This window comes from Ursus arctos, unplaced genomic scaffold, assembly GCF_023065955.2.
Source record: "Ursus arctos isolate Adak ecotype North America unplaced genomic scaffold, UrsArc2.0 scaffold_7, whole genome shotgun sequence".
Taxonomy (NCBI): Eukaryota; Metazoa; Chordata; class Mammalia; order Carnivora; family Ursidae; genus Ursus; species Ursus arctos.
This window is the reverse complement of record NW_026623089.1, coordinates 62,692,938-62,705,917: the sequence shown is the minus strand read 5'-3', so window position 1 is coordinate 62,705,917 and position 12,980 is coordinate 62,692,938. Positions and strand designations below refer to the sequence as shown.

At 41.5% G+C, this 12,980-nt stretch overlaps 1 protein-coding gene and 1 long non-coding RNA gene across 9 annotated transcripts in view; one reads left to right on the top strand and one right to left on the bottom strand.

Moving 5' to 3' along the window:
• Positions 1 to 9,949, top strand: part of LOC123001320 (uncharacterized) — a 36,117-nt gene extending 26,168 nt beyond the window's left edge. The window contains exon 3 of the long non-coding RNA XR_007189976.2: positions 8,491 to 9,949. This is a non-coding gene — a long non-coding RNA (uncharacterized LOC123001320). The remainder of the gene's footprint in view (positions 1 to 8,490) is intronic.
• Positions 1 to 12,980, bottom strand: part of ANK3 (ankyrin 3) — a 641,190-nt gene that overhangs the window by 126,815 nt on the left and 501,395 nt on the right. For all 8 annotated transcript variants that reach the window (XM_057308892.1, XM_057308888.1, XM_057308894.1 and 5 more), the window contains 2 exons: positions 10,081 to 10,278; positions 5,144 to 5,242 (listed from right to left, as the gene is read on the bottom strand). In XM_057308892.1, coding sequence (XP_057164875.1) covers positions 5,144 to 5,242; positions 10,081 to 10,278 — 297 coding nt within the window. The remainder of the gene's footprint in view (positions 1 to 5,143; positions 5,243 to 10,080; positions 10,279 to 12,980) is intronic.

Genomic DNA, 12,980 nt, shown 5'->3' with positions numbered 1-12,980 from the left:
ACCATCATTACGAGTGGGAGTTGTCCTCTCCTTTAGGCAATACCGAAAGGTTGTATTTGTGAAGGAAGAGCTAACAGGTGCAGGTGCAGTATTCAGGCTAGTGTTTCTGATCTAGGGTGCCACAGGACCATATCTTATTGGGTCATAGTCAGGTGCACCCCCACACAACATGGTTTGAGAGAGAGGGAGCAGGAAATCCACACTTACTCCCCATCTCTTAAAATCTGTGGTTTTCTAGGAGTCCATCCTTGGCTTTCCTTGCACTTTTCCTAGCATAGACTTCCTCAGTGAACACACGCACTCACAGCTATGACTACTCCCTGATTTTATTTATTTCAGGTAAAATTTTTTAAAAAAAATTTTATGTGTTGATGCTATTGCTTTAAAGAACATCTTTCTATTGTCACATGTTATATGAAATAGTACTTGAAAATATGGCAGGTAAAGATCCATGGAAGACTGTAAGATAGTCTCACAAATAGTTTTTCAAAATTTTAGTTCAGTGTAACTAATTGAAATTGAAATTGAAAAGTGCATTTCATAACAGACAGGAATTTTTCCTTTAGAAAATAAACTCTCTGAAAATAAACTCCCAGTATTTAATTTCTTGAAGGTAGTATAGTTGAAAGTCTCAACACACCAAAAGGAAAAAAAAAGTTAACATTTTCTTCCATGGCTTTTTGCTTTACTTTTTACCTCCAAAATCAGTATAGGAATGAATGGGGGCAGAAAAACAAGCAAAACGTCTCAGGTATTATAGAAGAGTCAAAGCGAACGAATGAGTATTTTCAAAATGGTAGGAGAAAAATTAAGTGAATCGCCACCTCTGTCTCTAGTGTAGCCTAATCCCACTTCTGACGCATCTTATAAATTTAACCTCTTCTCTCTCTCCCGGCACCTTCTTCTCAACCAACAAATACATTTACATATTTCCAATCTTAGAAACAAAAACACCTCTTCCAAATATTTGTCTCTTTTCTAGGTCTAGATCCTTCCAAAGCTAAGCTTCTTGAAAGAAGGGATCTTCACTCACTCTTCCCTCCCCACCACTGGCCCCCCCATATTCCAGGGACCTGCTTTCTGATCACCTATGTGCCAATCCAGTGATGTGCTTTCATGCTTCTCTAGCCTGATGCACCCTTCTGATGGTCATTCATGACTTGGCGTCCATGTCATATTCTTTCCTGATCACCTTTGTGAGGCCTGCTTCTACCTCCTTCAGCCACTTTAAAATACCATTGATCCCAGGAGTTTGGGCTTTAATTTCCTCCACGCTGTTTGATCATATCTGCATTCCCAACTTCAATTAATACATCTATTCTGACAACTTGCAAACTGGGATCCTTACCTCCATCCTATAGCCCAGAGCCAAAACTTTAGTTATTTACTGGATTTTCCCACCTAGACAGTACCTAAATCATCTCCTATACAACACGCCCAGTACAGAACTCCCGGGCTTCTTTCCCCAGCTAGCTCCTCCCCTTTATTTCCAGTCTCCTTGAATGGTACCCGTGATCACCCAGTCACAGGGCTCACATCCTTAGATTCATCCTGAATTTCTCACTTTTCCTCGTGTCTTATTGCTCATACTGCTTTACGTATTTCTCCAATTTCTCTCTTGCTCATCAATTTCCCATCTGCCCTGAGTGAAGGCATTCTTTATTCTCCATTTGGACCTTGGCAGTAGCCTTCCAAACTCCTTTGACCAACTCGGTCTCTGCATGGTCTCCTGGGATCTTTCTAAACTGGACGTCTGATCTTAGCACTCTTCTGTTTAAAACCTTCCAAGGTTTTGCAGTGCAAACAGGATAAAAAGCTGAACTGGCTCATCCTGGCACATTAAGGCCCTCCGAAATCTTAATTTTCTAGCAGGACCTTGGAAGATGCCCCCAATTTCTCTTGTTTCTGTGATACTGAACCAGTTATAGCTCACTTCTACACTCCCCACCTTTACAGAATTCAGTCAATGCCAATACTTCTAAAATTATTTATTTACATATGGGGTCAAAGTCAGGCTTTGTACTGATTAGCTACGTGACCCTGTACAACTAACTACTTTCTGTGCCTCAGTTTCCTCATCTGTAAAATAGGGATACTAATTTCACCCACCTTCTAGGGTAGTTGTAAGGATTAAATCAATTAACAAACGTAAAGAACTTAATACCTGACAGACAGAAGATGGATAATACACTTTGCTATTATTATATTATTTTATTATTTTTATCATCACATATCTTCCTTTCTAGACTATAGATACTATGAGGGCAAGGAATATATCACCCTGTTAGGAATTTGGCAAGTAGTAGGAGCTCTAAAAATGAACGTGAAATGAGCATCAATAAAATTTTTTTCATTATTTTACACATATTCAAAGAAATATAATTTATTAATTTGCTAATCAGTACCACTGAGAATCAGTGTATTCTAGGTGGCCTAAATAAAATGCTTCAGGAGATTATCCTTTTAAAAAGCAAAAGGAGTGGCTTTATTTCAGCTGAACCACACTGAATATTAAACCCTGTGGCCCACAGCACAATTTAGTCTGAACTGATTCAGTGAACTTCAAAAATACAGAGTTGGAGGTGTAGAAGGTCAGCAAGCCAGTGGGAAGGCTGTGAAAGCTGTTACCAGGATTTTCCAGTCTTTTCCCCACAACGGAAAAGAGCTCTCAATGTTTTCATGATTACTCTGCTTAAATTTAAGCCAATGAATTTGATGGTACCATACTTTACACCTGTAGGCTGCCCAGGGATGTCATATTCACCAGGAAGAATCTGGAAGTTCACAGAATATAATAAATTCCTTATTCGCAAGATTAGAAAGCAAGTCCCAACAACCTATCTCTTGCCCTTTTGCTCTTCTCAGCTAGGGGACAATCGCAGCCTCAGTTTTCCGGATGCTATGATCTTTGCTGAGATGAAAAAGAAAGGGAAGATAATTTGTGAGACAGAGAGGTGCTTTCCGACGTGCATCACTTACAAAGGGCAGGATAGGGAACATGCTTCCAAGTATTACACCAAGGGCAAAAATGATTACTGACCATGACCTGAGTTGGGCTGAGTTAGGAGGAACCCCTGGTAGAGGCCCGAGACTCTTTTTTTTTTTTTAAAGATTTTATTTATTTAGTTGACAGAGACAGAGACAGCCAGCGAGAGAGGGAACACAAGCAGGGGGAGTGGGAGAGGAAGAAGCAGGCTCGTAGCAGAGGAGCCTGATGTGGGACTCGATCCCAGAACACCGGGATCACGCCCTGAGCAGAAGGCAGATGCTCAACCGCTGTGCCACCCAGGCGCCCCGAGGCCCAAGACTCTTAAGCCCAGGGGCCATGTACGCAAGAAGGCTCACAGCACCGTGTCCTGCCTCCCAACACCCACTGGAGAATCAGTGCCACACTTCCTGACTGAATGGCGGTGTATGCCTCGGAGGGGCAGGGGCAAAAACGTACCGAGAAACTTAACCCTTTTGGGACTCCTAGGATTTTTAAACTGTCAAGGGAGAGGTAACCAAAAAAAGTGTTTAAGTCTATGTTTGTGTATGAAATGAAACAAAACAAAGATGAATATATTTATCATTAGGAATATAAAGAATATAAGCTAAATTAGGAATTATATAAGGAATATAAGCCAAATTCAGTCTGATTCCTTTTTTTTTTTTTTTTTTTTGGAGAGAGAGCATGAGCAAGGGGCAGGGAGAGAGAGGGAGAGAGAGAATCTTAAGCAGGCTCTAGCATGGAGCCTGATGCGGGGCTCGATCCCACAACCCTGAGATCATGACCTGAGCCAAAATCAAGAGTCAGACGCTCAACCAACTGAGCCACCCAGATGCCCCCAGTCTGATTCTTTTTTCAGAATTAAAAATGCTTTTATTTTCAAAATGGCAAGTCACAAGAAAGCACTCAGCTGCTGCTGGTGCCCTTCCTGTTACACACTGAGCTACCTGGGGGAGCACTCAAGGCTAAGGACAGTGAGATTTTTTTAGAATGGGAGGGAAACAGAGTGAGGGAACTGCTGAGCAAGACGGCTATGGAATGAGGCCATGGAGACAGCAAGAGCACAGAAATTCCAGAAAGGGAAGTGGGGGGAGTTTAGCTCCCCCAGTTCCACCTGGGGCTGTCCTGGCCAGGGACGGTGATACTTGCTTTACTGTTTTAACACAGAGTTGGAAACACAGACAGGATCTTGCCCGGTCAGATCTTTCAGGCAGCTTCTTTTTACTAGAACACAGTATGGGTGGAGCAGCCACAGAGAGCGGAACAATGTCCAAAGGGTGCCGTCTACTTGGGCTGTTCCCTGTGCTTATCTGGTAAACGCAGTCTGATTCTGATGTCCCAATACCTTCTTAACTTGGAGAATTCCTGGTGACACTTCTGTATTTGTTAATATCTTCAGTATCAATACACCCCAGAATCGATCTATAGTATACACAAGATGTTTGTATTCACCATATTCAATAAGCATTCGTTTTTGTGTCAAAAATATGACACATAAAAAGAAACAAGAGTTCTATTTTAGAGTAGATAAAACAAGTTCGCTACGAGGAGGTAACAACATTAAGTGCTGAAAGAAAATGCTCAGAGCAATGAGATTAATTCGAAGTCCTACCTCTGATGAGGATACAAACAGCCATTTTTCTTATCTGAGTTTGAAACTGTGGCATTATAGGATATTAACCAGAATTTTTTTTTTCTTTTTGAAGACAGCTATTTGAGAGAGAGATACTAGCAACCACACACGCCGTAAGGAATTTAGCAAGTGAATAATAATTGAATAAAACTTACCTTATCCTTTTTCAGAGACTATGTCTGAACAAAGTTAAAGGTCACAAATTACTGATATATTTTTCTGTATGCATCAAGTCAGTCACAAAAGCTAAGAAAGGAAGGACAGATCTGTTGTAACAAGGGTCAGTAGTGCTAGCACGGGTGGGATCTACAGGCAGCTGGAGAAAGTGCCTAGGCCACTAAGACAAAAGCATCTCGGACACTGTCACCAGAGACTCTGGTGTCCCTTGCACAGATACATGTTTGAAATACTATGTATCAGAGATGTGATGGAAAATTTGTCCCCTCCCCCCTCACACTGTTTTTGTTTCCATATGGAAGTCACTAAATGACACTTTATATGGACACACGCTTTTTGTATACCTTTGTCTGGGCATCCACATTCGCCCCTTGGTTTACGAGGACTTCGGCCACATTCACTCTGTCTTCTTGAGCAGCCAAGTGGAGCGGGGTCAGGCCACTCTGTGGAAGATTCAAAGTACAGTCACCTTAGAGAAGGGGGTGTAGCACACGCGGGCGTGTTCGAGCAACAATGTATGAATTCTAGGAGAGTAAGCCTAGAATTCGTATGTCCAAAAAATCTGTAGGAATAGCTTACATATTAGCACCGTGGCAACATTGTTACCTGCAGGCTTCATGCAAAATCTCCAACACACTCAGAAGAGGGGGGGATGGCCTGAACCTCGGGTCCTCATCACAGACTCGGCCATTATCAAGGTTTTCCTATATGTGCTTCATCCAGCCCTACTTCCTGTTCATTCTTTTCTTTGTGGAAGCATTTTAAGGCAAATCCCAGACATTATATCATTTTCCTACTACATACTTCAGTGCTCATTCTTTAAAACTAGGGTCTTTTTAAAAAATGATATAAAATGATATAAGATACTTCCATAAAGAAAAAAAATATTTTAAATGAAGAAACAAATGAAAAGCAGAATAAGGCCTGTAAATACAGAAAACCAACTGGTGGTTGCCAGAAGGAAGGGAGATGGAGGGACGGGCAACATGGTTGGCGGGCGGGGGGGGGAGGTACAGGCTTCCAGTTATGGGATGAATAAATCACGGGAATAGAGTCAATGACATTGTCATAGTGATGTGATGGGACAGAGATGGCAGCTACACTTGTAGTGAACACAGCATAATGGATAAACGTGTCAAATTACTAAGTTGTATGCCTGAAACCAATGTAACATTGTATGTCAACTATACTCAAAAAATAAGTAAGTAAATAAATATTTACCAAACCCTCCCAGAGACTTTTTGCAAAATTATGCAGGAATTTCAACACATTACCATTGGCACTGGCATTAGCAGAAATTATTAAAAGAAAAATTCATTATAAATCGAATATGGTGATAATATATTAATATTAGTTATAAATTAAATATGATGATGAATATATAATGATAATATTTTCTCCACTGAATATTAATACCCAAGGCCGATAAATATGTTCTGTATTTGCTTCTGGGTGGGAAAGATGGCCCTGGAAAATGCAAAATGAATGCTATAGTGAGAATTTCCTGGTCATTTAGATGGTGTACGTGTTTAATGAGACTGAATATCTGAAACTGAGTTGACCACAGAATATGTGGGCCACCTTGTTGTTCCAATGGCCAAGAATAAATCACCAAGACTGTACTCTGGCTTCAAAATCCTCTGTAGCTATTAAAGTATCTTTTCATGAATAATATTGAAGAGAAAGTAACTTGGTGTTAGTGCTTCCAGATAGTTTTCTTTCCCCTAACATGAGCACAGAAGTTAATCTCCGAGTCCTGGAGGCCTTCGTCTCTTCCTCAGGCAGCCGTGCAATGAGAACCTCAGCTGTCCCATTTGTCGGAGGAGTGGAAGGAATCAGAAGCAGCAGCAGCAGCAAGGGCACAGAACCCTCGAGATGCTGAACATTATTTATTCAGGCGTTGCCATTCCATGAAACAGATTACAGGACTCAGGAAGAGTCATTTGCTTTTGACTTTTTAATAATGTTTACAAGATTTGGGAGGAAGACCATTCAAACTGAAAAAAGAGGAAATATGGAAAGGAGGGCTGATACATTCGATTGAAATCCAAGAAAAATAAGCTGGGGCCAAAACTGGCATCACCCAAACACTGACATAAACTGAGGATACTATCCCTGTTCTACTTTATTGATTTATTGTTTTTATTTTGCTTCCAGTTAGTTAACATACAGTGTTCTGTTAGTTTCAGGGGTGCAAGGTAGTGATTCAGCACTTCCACGCATCCGCTGGTGTCATCAAGACAAGTGCGTCCAACCCCCAGCCCCTATCTCCCCTGTCCCTCCACCCCGTCCATGCTCTACTTTAGAGGAAAGAAATATTTTTAGCCATATTTCATGAAAGTGTCATGGTCACCTATTCTAAGTTAAAGACTTTTCAAGACTTCTGAAGATTCTTTACTGAGTGGTTCTCAGCAAAGTTTGGGGAATGTCTTCTGGCACGTGTGCTACTCTCTCGAGTTCCCCGGTCTATGTTCACGCTGCCCCCCATGGCTTCCCCACTCTTCCTGTCGCATGGAGTCACTCGCAGCTCTCTTGGGCTTCTCTCTCCCTCCTTGTCTCTCAAAGGGCTCACTGTTACATTCACGTGCACACCTTCTATTGTGCACCTCTATTAAAAGCATCATAACCCTGCACTGAAATTCTGTTTTCTTGTCTGTCTTCCTCAAGCCACTGTGAGCTTGTTGAGGCAAATGTTGTATCTTTAATCTTTACATAACCAGTGTCTAGCACCCAGCACTTAATCATCTACGAAATGATTAAATCAGAAGAAAAAGCAAACACCTTTAGGTAAAATAGGATAAAGAAAGAAAAACCTATGTTTATGTTCATGATTTTCATTAAAAAGATTTTTAAAAAATAGTGTGATGCTGGGGCGCCTGGGTGGCTCAGTCGTTAAGCGTCTGCCTTCAGCTCAAGGCGTGATCCTGGCATTCTGGGATCGAGCCCCGCATCAGGCTCCTCCACTGGAGGCCTGCTTCTTCCTCTCCCACTCCCCCTGCTTGTGTTCCCTCTCTCTCTGGCTGTCTCTCTCTGTCAAATAAATAAATAAAATCTTTAAAAAAAATAATAAAACAGCCCCATTTGACTTCAGAAGTTACCTGTTAATCTTTTATAAGGTTTCAACCAACTCATTTTAAAAATGGCATTTACTTGGACAAGAGAACACTACCAACTCAGAATATCAACAGCCCTGTTTAATATTCCATTAGCGGTACAAAGGAATGGAGCTACTTGTGGCCTGCAAAATCCATGGGAGGGGGTGTGCAGGAACATCAAAAGCGAAAGTGAATCAAATCAAATGCTAACACTTCCGTAGTAATTGGGGTTCATGGCTCTTTTCCTTAAAGTGACCAGGAACTGCTGGTAACTAGTAAGGAAAGAACAAAGCAAAAACAATGAAATATTAGTTCAACATCAATTTTCAAAAAAGCTAAGTTTTTCTTTTAATACATATATATATTTTTTTGGTAAGGACATAAAATCTAGGGTTAAGTGGGGAGCTGGGATGGGGAGGTGTTTAAAACTCGGACAGTTCAGGACAAATTGACAGAGAACTCTCCGAGCTCCTTATTGCAGAATGAAGTTCTACTCATGTTCTGTTTTCCCCTCAAGGCTTATTTAATACTTTCTAGAGAACATGGCATCTGAGAAAGGAAGCAAAGATTTACAAATGCCTTCGTATCATTTCTAGGGGCTGTGAAGTTCCTGCAAGTTCATCAAGCATGCTACGCTAATGGAAAGTCAGCTGATCTGCTTTTTAAAATTTCCCTGGAAGTATGTCTGCTTATGTCGAGTTTTTTCAGGAAGGTGGCTGACAACGTCCAGGTTGCCTTGGTCAACTACGTCACATGGTCCTCAGAATTTCCACGCTAATGTCTAGTCTGCCAAAGCAAATGCAGAGAAATGCTGAAGTATTTTCGGTATAAAAATCTCTATGATTTTAAGGTGAATGCAAGGCTGGTTATACACTGCAGCTAGTTGACTGGAGGATTTTTTTTTAAAAGATTTTTTCTTTATCTTAGAGAGAGAGAGAGAACGCGCAGGAGCACGAACGGGGAGGGGGGGGCAGAGGGAGAGGGAGAAGCAGACTCCCCGCTGAGCAAGGAGCCCATTGAGGGGCTGGATCCTAGGACCCTGGAATCACGACCTGAGCCAAAGCCAGACGCTTAACTGACTGAGCCACCCAGGAGCCCCTGACTGGAGGATTTACTAGAGGACAAAATTGAAGCTCCGCGAGGTCACGTAACTTGTCCAATCAAGTTACACGTCAAGTAAGAGTCAGGTTTAGGAGTCACGCTCAGGAGATTCGAAGCCTCTGTGATTCCAAAACACAGGCCACGTTTTTGGGGAAAAAAATTACTTGTTATTTGTCATCATAAAACTCTTGCTGTCTTGAAACTCTCTCCAACATCTGAGCTATGGCTGTGCCATCACCACTGGCAGAGAAGAAGCCAGGGAGTTTAGATGATCAAGAATTTGGGGGCACTATTGTAGGCTTTTGTGTTATCTGAAGGGAAGACTTAGAAACACCTGTTCTGTGTTTTGAGCAGATCTCAGACTTAGGTATTAATAAACAGTTCAGCAAACCCCATATATGCAATGAGAGGTCGTAACTTCATTAACATGTCTTTGGCCAACTGTGGGCTGCACTTTTGCTTTGCTTCACAAAATTCTTCACGAACAGTGGGGATGTCAACTAACAAGGCAGGGGAGTTTGAAAAATTGGGGGAACAGAGGCTTCATAAGCTCCTTGAAACTGCCAACTTACATACAAAGACGAATAACTTTCCAACCTATGAATTAAATAGCTACTCTAAATTTCTGTTAATGAACTCTCTGAAGGCAGCACTATTTCCAATATCTGTAATCTCCGACTTAAAACTGGGACAGGCAAGGAGGAGGTGCCCCCAAAATGTCTGCAGACTCAAGCAACAGGCTGCAATTTACAACTTACTGTTTGCTAGGTTCTGGTATGGTAACAATGCTGCTCTTTGAATTAACATTCTAACAAAATTCCCTATTATTCCGAAAAACTTTGTGGACTTCATTTTTAGGGCTATGTGTTAATCAGCTGTAAGACTTTACAATTATGGATTGACCGTTCTCTAACTGCTTAAACGTATTTTCTCAAAGTTCTTGCTATAATAAATATTTTGGCCAACAATTTTGTCCAATATTACACTTTACAAATTCGATTTGACCTGGATTCTTCATGTTTCTTAGTGACCATTCTGACAGGTAAGGTTTTGTGGTGTGCTCTGTAGAGAGAAAGGAAGGTTACCTTATTGCTCAGGTTGACGTTAGCATTTCTGCCAAGGAGCAGTGACACCATGTCCACGTGTCCTTCCTGAGCTGCGAGATGGACAGAAGCAATTCCTTGCCGGGTAACCGCGTTTGCATCAGCACCATATTCCAGCAGAGTCGTCGCTATGTCCATCTGGTTCTTTTTGGCAGCTATGTGCAGCGGCGTATAACCATTCTGTCAACACGAATCACTTGGTCACATGCCCAGGAACGAGATAAAAATGTGTGCAGTGCATTTTCAAATAGTATGCTTCCCTTTCTAGTGATTTTCTTCGACGGTTTAAAAATTCAGAATCACATAAGCAAACCGATAAATTGAGCTGTGCCATTAATGTATTGCCCTCATCTCCCATATTCCTAAATCAGGAAAACATATGGTTTAATGCAAGAGAAACAGAGTACCCCTGGTTTTACCAAAGGAATATAGAATTCTTTCCCGCAGGTAGTTATGTTGGTAGGTGCTCAATAATTACTTGCTTTATTTACATTGGTAATGAGAGGAAACCCAAGTAGGAAACAACAAACAATATGGGGCACGTTCAGAGCTATTATTCTGCCTTTAAAATATCCTTAATGGTATTTGTTGCTAACAAGTTGAAAAATGTAACGTTCATGGTAGTCAAGATGCTATAACCTACTCTCATCGCCCCTTTGTTTTGTTATTATTTCTTTCTGAGTAGGCTCCCAATGCGGGGCTTGAATTCACGACCCTGACATCGAGACCTGAGCTGAGATCAAGAGTTGGATGCTTGGGGCACGCTACCCAGGCGCCCTCCTCTCATAGCCCCTTCGATTGCCTCTTTTAGGAAACCCTAGTTTCCATGTTATGCTTCAGCTGAACTGGTTTCCCAAATAAGATACAGCTCATGTTTCTGTTTTGCCTCACTCTATCGAGAATGTTTTTCCCCACCAGGTCCTCTGGGCCAGTATCTTGCAGCTGAAGCTTCAGCTCAAGGGTCATATTCTCACAAAGTGTTTCACCTTCTCCTTCCCCTCCTACACCCGCCCCAACCTGACTGACTCTCATCAAAGTCTTGCAGATATTTAGTGGCACTCTTTCCTTTCCACACCTGTTTCCTCTTGCTAAAATGCAAATGTGTTGAGGGCAGGTACTGTGTCATATCTGTCTTTGTATCTTTACTAATACCTCATGGTGACTGGTGAGTCCTTAGAATTTCAGTCAGACTGACTAGAACTTTCAGAACATTCTGGATCCTCATCTTGGCTGACCCTTGACACTCAAGGTAGAGGCGACCTCAATTTCTTTGGCAAACTGTTAATTAGCTGTGCCTCAGGATCCTTCAGAGTCCTTTGCTCTGAGAAAGAAAGGTCCCCTGTGCTAGGAAGGAGACCTTGTCCTGCCTTACAGTCATTTAAGAGAAATGTGAGATTATATTTTGACTTGGGCATGAAACTGACTATATAAAATATGCCAATGAAAAATTATAATGACTTTTTTATAGAAAAGAAGGTTTAGAGAAAAAAAGATAGAATGCATGGATTTATATTTGGGAAAATGATTCAAATCTAGACAACTATCAGTCACAATCTTTCCAAGCAATACAGATGGGTCATAATCAACCCAGAGGACGGTGGCGGCTGCTGCACCACTGACAGGCCAGCCTATGGCAATCAGCCCTCGCATGTCCTAGGAGGACAGTGTTTCTCATTTGACAGACACTCTTCCCGTACTCAATTGTAGAGGATTTAAGCTGTTGGGTATCAACCCATGAGAGTGGAAATGCTGCTTCCAGACTCTTCTGAAACCACCCTCTGCCAAATGGGATGGGCCAGGGTAGAAGATTTTATATCCCTATTTTTAGTTTTGACCTATTGCCATCTGGAAACCCCAGCTGACCTGGGAAGCATTTGTCCCTCTGCACAGCCACACCCTAAAGAGATTGCCTTCGGAGCCAAATGCAGAGCTTTGGACTGAGCCCAACTCTACAGCGAGTGACAAGAGGGGGAGGTCTGTTTCGCTCCCATCCACACCCCTGCATAAAAGACAAAATTCACAAAACAGTGCTAAAATAGGACATCTGATTAGTCAATATGTCTAACGCTGGCTAAACAGGGTGGTGACAGCAAGATAGTCTGAGTTTAGCTTCTTACCATGCGTCTTATTTCTTTTTGCTTTTGCTAGGGACATAACCTTCACATTAGTCACTTTTCAAAAACTGAGGGCAGGCCAGTGTCCTCTGAGAGGTGACCATCCTCTTGATTACTTTTAATTCCACCCAAAAATCCTAGGTCCTAAAGAACACTAATCAAGAGAGCTCTGGCATCTCTGTAATGCACGTGCCACTTTCAGACAAGTTACTCAAGACTACTGAGGGCTTTATTCGGAGCTCCGTACCTGAGCTACAAAGGGAAGCACAAAGCAAGGGAAAAACAATTCATGGTATTATTTTAGAATGGGACGTCCATCTCAGAAAGACTTAAAACATGTTTCAAGTAATAAACAAATAGTTCGCCTTGAGACCTGTAAGAAATTTTCTAAATTGCCTAAGTGCTTTCTAATTTCTGGAAAGCCAAATGATTCTTACCTGTCCCACTAATGGGCACAGATGCATATATCAGAAGAGAAATAAAACAGAGATTCAACTACAGAATCATCCTAAATATTTTTTTCCTCTTGATGTGGAGGACAAAATGCTTGCCAAGTGTGCTTTCACATTTCAAGATGAAAACAAAAGGAAATGCAATTTTAAATGACCCAGAGTAATATATTTATATCATGCTTTATATTTTTTCTAAGAAATTTCACCATCTCTACAGTTCCATATCAATACACCTATCACACATTTTATGGAAGAGAAACTTGACAAATAACAAGTTAAGGCTTGCTATCCCTTCCACAAGTGCCCAGGTTATGCC